Below are 9,838 nucleotides of genomic sequence, written 5' to 3' on the forward strand. Positions count from 1 at the left end.
CAAAACCTCCAAAAAGGTAACTTTACAGGAGAAAGAAAAGACATACGGTAGTTTTAATGCAAGTTAATGGAACCAGACGTCTTTCCATGTAATTTTGGGCCGTTTCTTTTGGGCCATTCATCATGAAATGTACACACAATGTAAAGGACAACAGGTCCTTTGAAATTTTGTCAAAAACTGAAAAATGACAAAAATGGAAAGGTTTTCTTCTGACAGCAGCGATATTAGCATTCAGAAAGGGAGAGCGTGGCCGATATATGAATCGACCACTGGTCACCAAAACCAAGCCAAAACACATTCTGAAACCACTAGCAACCAAAAGAAAAACTTAATGGTTTTCTTTAGCAAGTACACATTCAAAAACTATTTTCCTATACACATAAATACCTCGTATTAACCCTTGTGTGGTGTTGGGGTCTGTGGAACAGATTTTCAATGTTTACCAAAGGAAAAATTATGTGATTCATGATTATTTCAACCTCAAAATTTTTGGCCTTGTCTCATCTTTTGCGAAGAACATATAAAATAACACATTTTCATTGACTTCACACTGTACAACCCCTACACATTTATTACACATGAGGTGTTTGGGTCCACTGGACCTGCAGGTAATAAAGATGTAAAGGTGCTCTGTCCCTTCACTCCGTCCTTCTCCTATACGGCCTGCTGGTGAGACTTCAGATCCATAGAAGGCAACACATCCCAATTAGCCCAGCTTCTGCAGCCGTCCTGAGCAGGATGAGGCTGGTGTCCCTTCAGCCCACAGACCCACAGAACAACCATCTGCAGAAGCTGAAGTATGTGTGAGATCCTGTTGTATATATTATGTCTGACTTTCTTACCTCGGCCAACTATAGTGTGTGTGTGTGTGTGTATGTGAGACAGTGTGTGTGTGAGAGACAAACAGACAATCAGACAACCGTGAGAAAAATTGCTGATCGAAGTATTTTCATCAGGCTAGGTTGTGGCCAGAAGCAGCAAAAAGAAGCGCTGTGGAGCTGGTGTCTTGGGTATACTGAGGTGGTTACTGTGTTTGTTCAGTGGTTCTGATGTTTTCAGACTAATATATTTTTTTTAGCATTGCTTCATTTCTATTTGTTCAAAATAAATGTTTTCCACCCATATGTTGATATTGGTTTTTCTCCTTTTTTGCATTTTATCACAAAAAATGACAGCCCTATTGTTAATGGCTATGAACTAACAGAGGTAAATGGACAATATTAACCATATATATGCTGGGATAAAGTAAACTTCTGGTATTTTCACATGCATGGCTATGGCTCCACTGATTTAAAAACGCGGTGGGTCCACCAGACCAGGTTCCTCACAAACCGGCTCTGCTATGAGCTTCTCGGCTGCCGTAGTTGCAACGCTTTTCCCTGGGCTGTTCAGCCGTTTCGACGAAACATGTCGTTTAACCCAGAAACCATAGCAAAACGGTGCACAACGTTTTGAGATTGAACGTGCCCCTGATGTCGAGCCGTCTGTAGTTCGTTTCATACGCAGTATACACAGTAAAACCCTCCAGCTTGCCGGTTCTGTTCTCAAAGCTAACTCCAACCAATCGCTTTAAGCACCGCCCCCCCGCGCGGCTGTGATGGGAATTACCGATTAATATTGTTCGGTTCAGTTTCACTTTCACTTTGTGCTGACTGTGACGCTTTTGGTCGTTTAATCGAAGAGTGCTGCATTACTACTTTCTTTTGTTGTATATTTCTCACAAAATTCGACAGGGCAGTTAAGACGAGTGTGAAAAGAGTGAACTGAATACATCTCTCTGCAAAAATGACTTCCTTAGACATGAGCCCTGCGTCAAAGAAAGAGGTGAGCGGAAGATTTTCGCTTGTCATTGTAGGCCTGAAAACTGGGATTTTCTAAAACGTGTTTTTTGTGCTACAGCTTGCTTTGCGTTATCTAGTCGTCTTCTTACCCGTCAAAATGCGTGACGACTGTGTTTTCTATGTAAGCCTACACAGCGTTACATGTGAGTATTTGTTTTACAGGTTGATGGATTCACAACGAAAGTCGGTAAAGAGGTGAGCTTTGGGTTCCCCCCAGAATTACTTGGTTTCTAGAATCTTCTAAACGTGTGTTGGGATACTACTTTTAGCTCTGTTTTAGAGTGAATATTTTTGGTTTATTATAGGCAGAACAGTTGGTCTCGACTTTCTTCCCCCATATGATTGCTGAGATGGAGAGCTTGTTACAGGTATTGTCTTCAGGGCTAAGTAGCTTTTTGATTATACCATATTTCTAATGTGACAATATTAGTAAAGATATCTGTTGTCGTCTTCAGGCCTTCTTGGTTTTCGAGGACCTTTCTGCTCTCAGGGCTCCACTGGACATCCCTATTCCAGATCCTGCCAAGGAGGAACTTAAGAAAAAGAAGAAAACTGAGGTAATTAGGTTTCTCAGTACTAAAATACTAATATTTGATTACATCACTTCATCGTAGTCACAAAACTCAGAGAAATAGGTTATAGTTAACAGGTTACATATTGCCTTGATACATACTGTATATGCCTTTATCTGTAGAAAGAAAAAAAGGAGGGAAAGAAAGACAGCGATGGAGATAAAGATGAGGATGAAGGTAAATTTTGCTTTGGCTGTGTTGGTGTTTGTACAAAATCTTCAATTTAAAATAGTTCTTGCTCATGTCTAGTTTTCACATATGTGAAAAATTCCATATTAATTCCTTGATAAGAGAGTGCACACGTGGAGCACTTTATTGGTTTAGTTTTTAAAAGCTGTGAAATAAATTTAAAATAACTATAAAATTTACAGGATACCAGCTTCACAGCTACATTTTTGGATGCAGACTGATCAAATGTTTTCTTTAGTTTGGTTCGTTTTGACACATATGAACACCTGTACTCGCCTGTGTACCAAACAACTCAACTGTTGTCCTCCAAATGATCTTGGCTTCTGTTCACTGCTTGTGGGAACTCATTTTTCTGATGATTTGCACCAATCAGTGGAATTCAGGGCTTTTCACTTCTTCTAGCAGTATGAAAGCACTGTCCACACAATCTGCTCATTTTAATATTTGACTCTTACAGGTCACTTGTATCCACATCGTTCTTGCAGCACAAGCTGCTGCTAATAATGGCAGATAAGCATTTGATTTTAGGACATGGACTGTGGACCATGATACATTTTTTAATGGGTTGGGCCAGGCATCAGTGACCTGATTGATTACATTCAAACTGACACAAATCACCCCAAAAAAAAAACAAACTGGCAGATCAGAAACACCCATAGGTATAATCTTGTCCATTTTTGCTCATGAAATGTGAAACCACCTGAACCAAATGAAAATGACACAATGTAAAAAAAAAAAAAAGCAAAAAATAATCTTGGTCTGGACATCAGCACATTAAAAGTGTGAAAACATTCTAAAAGACATAAATTAAATTAAAGTGTGTTTTACTTAATCCAGGAGGTCCTCCCTGTGGGCCCATTGTCTGCAATGAGAAAATAGAGAATCTCATCAAAGAGATTAAGCCCCACATTCAGACACTGAAGGAAAAGCTCAACACAGTAAGTGACTTATAATTTACAGTATTAATAAATTGTCATGTGCATTATGTACACTAATTTTACTAAGCTACATATATTATTCAGTATTGTGAGAGAAACAGCAGTTTGTTTAATAATTTAATTCTTTAATTATTTGTGTTAAGGTGTCAATGTGGGTACAGCTACAGATCCCAAGGATTGAGGATGGGAACAACTTTGGTGTGGCTGTACAGGTCTGTATGTTGATGATCTGAAAACTAAGGGTGGTTGTCTTGCCCATTTCACCACGCCTAAGGACACTTTAGGATGTTTATGTGTATAATATGGTGTTTTTTTTATCACATTACTGCTATTTCATAGGAGAAGGTGTTTGAGCTACTAACCAACACCCGCACCAAGATCGAAGGATTCCAGACACAGATCACAAAGTAAGACACTCCTCTCGTTCAAACAAGCTTGACATACACTGTTGCCTTTTATGGAAATATATTTGTTCAAAATGTCAGTCTTTCTTTCACTGTCTATTTTTGAATTTGCAATGCAGTTATTCCTCAATTACTTAAATACTCAATTTGATTTTATGAACTAATTACATGAAGTGCCAGAATACATTTTATGAAACCGTGCAAAGCTCTTCACACAAATCCCTTCATAAGTACAGTTTACACACTATTTAGAAAGACACTTAAGACATCCAAATTTGAACTTGCATGAGCTGTCCATTTATAAACACTATGGAAGCAAAAATTTAAGCAAAGTTGTACAAACAGCACAGAGTTGATGTGATTTATGCTTTGAAAAGCAATCATGGTTTTAATCATGGTGCTAAAATATAGTTTCACAATTTTGCAAGTGACATATCTACACATATAAAACATTTCCAACAAATCATTATCAGTCTTTACACTAGTACTTGAGGTGTAAAGGGAGGAGAAGGAAGGTACTGTAAAGGAAGTGTACACTGGATTGCTGTGATCTTTAAGGCACACTAAAGGGCAATTTCTTCACTGCCTGACCAGGCGAACACTACAAGTGATGAGCTCATGTGGTTGCATTCCAAAGAAAAGATTCTGAGAAGTGTGCATGTGATTTCATTCATTATGTACCAAGTTTTCTTATTCCTTATTTTAGTAACTGTAATTGCTACTACAGTACTTTGTATTAGTTTTTTTAATGTACAGTCCTTTTTCACCAGTGAGCTGTACTGTATACTGTTAAAAAATTATAACAGGACAGAAGCTGATTTTAAGTGTTTTTAGGGATTGATGTGATATAAAATATTCATTCAAATAATTTATTTGAGGTGAATAAAAACAGTTATACTGCTTCTTACCACATGAAATAATTATTTTAGGTTGAACTGAAAAAAACATTCTTATAATTTGCTGTATAGTCATTTTATAGTTGATTTGATATAAAATATTCATTTAAAGCCTTTATTTGAGGTGAATAAAACCAGTTCTATTGCTTCTTACCATAAAGTCATTATTTTAGGTCTGATTTACAAATCATTTTTACAATGTGGTGTGTAGTCATAAAATGTTTGAAATGTGGTATTAGTGTACCTGCAGAATTTCATTCTTTATGTTGTATGATTATTTGGATCTGGAATTGGACTGGAATTTGGAAATGTGTCTTAGCAGATGAGAAAAACTATAACATTGTCCTGTGGCTAATATTTTGTTTCTTTATGTTCAGGTATTACAGTGAAAGGGGAGATGCTGTAGCCAAGGCCTCCAAACAGCCACATGTGGTTAGTACTTTCATAATAAACTAGCCAGAGAGATAATCAGAGCTGATATTAAGCATTTTTCCAATTACTGGAATGAGTATACAAACTTGCTTCTTGTCTGATAAAAGCAGCTTTTCTGATGTATGCGCATATATGGTGCAGTCACAATCAACAAAACACACTTCTGTAGTCTGTCCCAATGTCCCACCGACAGGGTTACTGGATTGCTTGAAATGTGGATGACTCGTCCAGTACATCCAACCCACACTTCTGTAGTCTATGTCTCACCCATGTTGAGTAAATTCAATCAAACCTGGATTTTGGTTTTATGAGACACAGGAGGGAATGAAGCTGCGCCATTCCCTGAACTTGTGCAAAAGAGAATTAGCACTCTATTATGTCTTCTGGGTTTCTCAAGCACTGAGGGTGCTCTGGAGCAAGTCCAAAGTGAATGGGTTAAGATGATTCTTTTAAACACAATCATAGTTTATAAATGCTTAAACAACATTTCAATATAAAACAGTACATTCATTTCCTAAACAAAGAACAACATACATTGCTTTTGATGGTACAAAATTTCAAAGCGGTGTCTCATTCATGTCAGTAAGTGCGAATAGACAATGAGCTGTTCCACTCACCAACCAATCAGCACACAGTAGCAGCAGTTTGCTGTAGAAAAAAGAAAATATGCAGGTACATTTTCTTAGCTTTTTTAGGGAAATAAAAACTTTCAAAAATGAAAGGAAGTTCTAGGCAAGTGATTAGAAACTATTTCAACTTTTTGTTTTTAGCTCAAATCACCCCATTCACCGAGGACTCGCTCGTGAGTGCCCACTGGCATTTTGCGGTCAAGTTTTTGATGTGACGAGTGAAATAGGAAGAGGTCTAGCTCCTCATAAACCTCCTTATAATTTTGCTCACTCCAGCCAGAAAAACGTGAGTCATGCATGCAACTTAAGCCCTCCCTGAAACATCACGTGTTTGGTGAGAGTGGGGTTTCTGTGTGAGGGAGCAGATATACTGTTATTTATGTATGTAGTTTGAACGCATTCAGAATGTGTGCGCTCCTACAGTGGAGCTTCTTCAGTGGGTGGCCAACAATACTGAAGAGCCTCCACAAAGTGGTAAATTATTTATCAAATAATATATCGTTTTACATTTAATAAATAAGTAATACATAACGTCTGTACATTTTCATTTGCATTTTTGCTATTTTAAAGCACAGATGTCTTCAGCTTGCTGTTTCCAAAGATTCCACCACTCTGTGTAGACTAAACAAGCTTTTCCATCAAAGCATGCAACTCAGAATACATCTGATACACTTAATATGTCCAACTACAGTTGTTATTGCATGACATGCAGTTTTTGAAAAATATCCAAATGAAATAATCTGTATATTTGGTTAGTATTTGGACTTTGTTCAGTTTTAGTCTGTGTCTAGGTTTTCTCGTTTGCATCCATATACTGAATAGGCAAGCTCCACTTCTGATGTGTGCCCTTTCAACAATTTCAAAGACTCATACTACATATGTGTTTTTATAAAAATTGTGTAATTTTGGAATTTAAAGCTGTTTTTTAACAAATGTCCTTAAGAGCTATTTATGTTATTTCTATTGTTATTATTTTTATGTTAAGTCAGTATCCTTAATTACTAATACTTAGTGGTATCATCCCTGAAAAAAAAACATATCAGTCGATCCCTATAATAAACCAGGTCTGGGCATTATCTAAACATAATTAGCACATTTTGTAGTTACAAAATCAGCATTATTGATTATACCACCCCAATCCCTCAATCAATACATGTAGTCTGCTGCAGCTTTGACCTACTTTCTCTTTTTAATTCAAATGATTTGTTTTTAATAAAACTCACATATTAAATAATATAACATTGAATAAACTCATCAAACTACTTCACTTGTCGTTTGGTAGATGTTAATGTAAAGGTATCCTGTGGTGACTTCTGTGCTGCTAGTGCTCCCTGCTAGACAAACTTGACTAGGGCTGAGCAATATGACAATATATATCGTTATCATGATAAATTGTGTCACAATACAGTACAGTGTGCTTTTCTGAACATATTGTTATGCATATTGTCAGTATTTGTTGAACACTAATCAGTGGCATGTTCCAGTATAAAGAGAGCAAACATTGTCCCATTTAACAAGATTAGGTGCAAAACAGTATGTCAAATACTGAATAAAAATCATTGTGTTCACAGTTTCTGGTAGTATTTATTGAAATGTAGCATTCCTGGGGTTTTTTTTTCTTGGTTTCAACTGATCAGATGTCTGGAAAAAAAACATAATTAATGTGACATGTATCATAAAAACTTTGAAAGTATTGCACCAGTTTTTTACCATATTGTCTACCTCTGCTTCAGACTACAAGTGATTTACAAAGGCATGCTTATGTGCTTTACATATTTAAAAGCAAGGCATTTACATTGTTATAGTGGTGATCACTCTAGAGTTCAGGTATAGATGCGTTTGGAAAACAATGTTTCAGTATTCACACTGTTCAGAAAATAACAAATTTACTCTATTCTGATCCTGTTTCCTGGCCATAGAAAGGGGTTTGAGGAACTTCCTCTAATTCTAAAAGTTCCAGGGCTAGAACTGATTTTAATGTTGGTCATGCAGATTGCATAGTTGTAGACTGTGTGGTCCAAAAAAGGTTTTAGAAATGTGCATAGCCTTTTGTTTGAAATTTTCATCAAATTGTTAAAAGTTACATTAGAATTATATATCTTTGTTGTTGTGTTACAGGGAGATTATAGACAGCTTGTTTATGAACTGGATCAACACCAGTACTGTGAGCTACGCATTGTGGTTCTGGAGATCCGCAATATATATGTAAGTTCAGCAACATGTTCAGTGGTTCTCTATATGGCATTTTCTTACTGGCATATGTGGAATTTGAATGCCCAAAATTTGGACTGTTGCAGATGACTTCTTTCTGTTTTTAACTCTAGGCTGTGTTGTTTGATGTCATCATCAAGAACTATGACAAAATTAAGAAACCAAGAGGAGACTGCAAAGCTCTTATCTACTGAGAGATAACCCTATCTGTGTTGTACAAACACAGAAAAGAAGAGAAACATACCATATCAGATTTCATTTGAGACGCTTCCTCTGCTTTAGTCACAGTGTACTGAAATCTAAAATTTCATTCCTGAGTACAGTTGGTGATTTTGTTCAGATTCATACAATAAAATAGCAGCATTATATAAACATGGTATTTTTCAGTTATTTTGAATGACACCCTCCAAAATCCACAGTTAATAGGTAAACAGCTTTGAAATCAGTTAACTCTGTTTCATTAATATGCTATTGTCGGTTTACAGTTTTTTTTTTTTTTTGTTTTTTTTTTACAGAGACACGCTTTCTGAATTGATATAACATTTTTTCAAAAACTACACACCTACTGTATCTGGCTGAACCTCAGACCTCCACTGTAAAAGATAATATTGGATAAACATGTTATCTTCCATCTAAATGTTCCATGATGTGGTATATGGCTAAAAAAAATTTAAATAGATATAGACCAAAAATGCTTTTATATCATATAAGGAAAAGCTTCTAAGATGTTTGTAGTCAAAAGAATTTTACTTTAACAGTGTGTAATAAATGACATTTAAAAGCTTTCCACTTTCTCTGGTACTGGCTACATTAAAGTGCTTTGGCTGAAATATCCTTCAAAAGAAATGTATAAGTGATATATTTTATTTATTAGGTATAGCAAGATGCAGTATTTATTTAGGTGTACAACAACATTTAATTTTAAGTTAAATAGCTAAACCATATGCACTGGTGTGGTGGTGTCTGGATAAGTGGATATACTGTCCAATGTGTGCATGTCCATGTACCGCAAACACACATTTCCCAAATTTTGAATGCTTTGATGAGGTATTTCAGTTTAAACATGTTAAAATCTACGCTGTACAAATTACTTCTCACTAAGACAAGTGATCCAAAAATTTGTTTTATGTGCCTGTGTTTTATGTCTTAGAGAATTTAATAAAAAAATATAAATCTTATGTAAAAATATTCCAGTACAAACTTAAAACAGAATAATACAAGCTAGTGACACTACGACAGTGACTGCAGCTAAAAATTGGAAAAATGGGAAAAATGCTCCTCAACATAAAATTGTGAATACTTTGGATATCCCATCACTTACAGTTATTATTATATCATCAAAAGATTCAGAGAATATGAAGAAATCCCTGTATGCAGGGGACAAGGCCCAATAGTCAATATTGGATGCTTGTGATCTTTGGGCCCTCAGGCAGCACTGCATTGAAACTGGCTTGATTCTCTACTGGAAATCACTGCATGGGCTCAGAAACACTTCCAGGAATCATTGTCCTTGAACACAGTTCACCCTGCAATCCATAAATGTTAGAAGGAGCCATGTGTAAACAGTATCCAGAAATACTGCCAACTTCTCTGGGCCCAAGCTCATTTAAGATGGAGTGAGGTGAAGTGGAAAAGTGTCCTGTGGTCCAATTCATGAAAATTTGAAATTCTTTTTGGAAGTAATAGACACTTTGTCCACCAGCCTAAAGACCATTCAGCTTGTGAT

General features: G+C 36.2%; 1 protein-coding gene across 1 annotated transcript; it reads left to right on the forward strand.

Annotated features, from left to right (window-relative positions):
* The first annotated feature begins 1,619 nt into the window (after positions 1-1,619).
* Positions 1,620-8,897, forward strand: psme1 (proteasome activator subunit 1). Its single transcript, XM_017715977.2, has 11 exons — positions 1,620-1,824; positions 2,004-2,036; positions 2,147-2,209; positions 2,297-2,398; positions 2,536-2,590; positions 3,440-3,540; positions 3,684-3,752; positions 3,880-3,947; positions 5,218-5,272; positions 8,020-8,106; positions 8,226-8,897. The coding sequence occupies exons 1-11, from the start codon at positions 1,786-1,788 to the stop codon at positions 8,304-8,306; spliced, it is 753 nt and encodes a 250-aa protein (XP_017571466.1). The 5' UTR covers positions 1,620-1,785; the 3' UTR covers positions 8,307-8,897.
* Positions 8,898-9,838: the final 941 nt, after the last annotated feature.

The sequence above is a fragment of the Pygocentrus nattereri genome, chromosome 3 (assembly GCF_015220715.1).
Source record: "Pygocentrus nattereri isolate fPygNat1 chromosome 3, fPygNat1.pri, whole genome shotgun sequence".
Classification (NCBI taxonomy): Eukaryota; Metazoa; Chordata; class Actinopteri; order Characiformes; family Serrasalmidae; genus Pygocentrus; species Pygocentrus nattereri.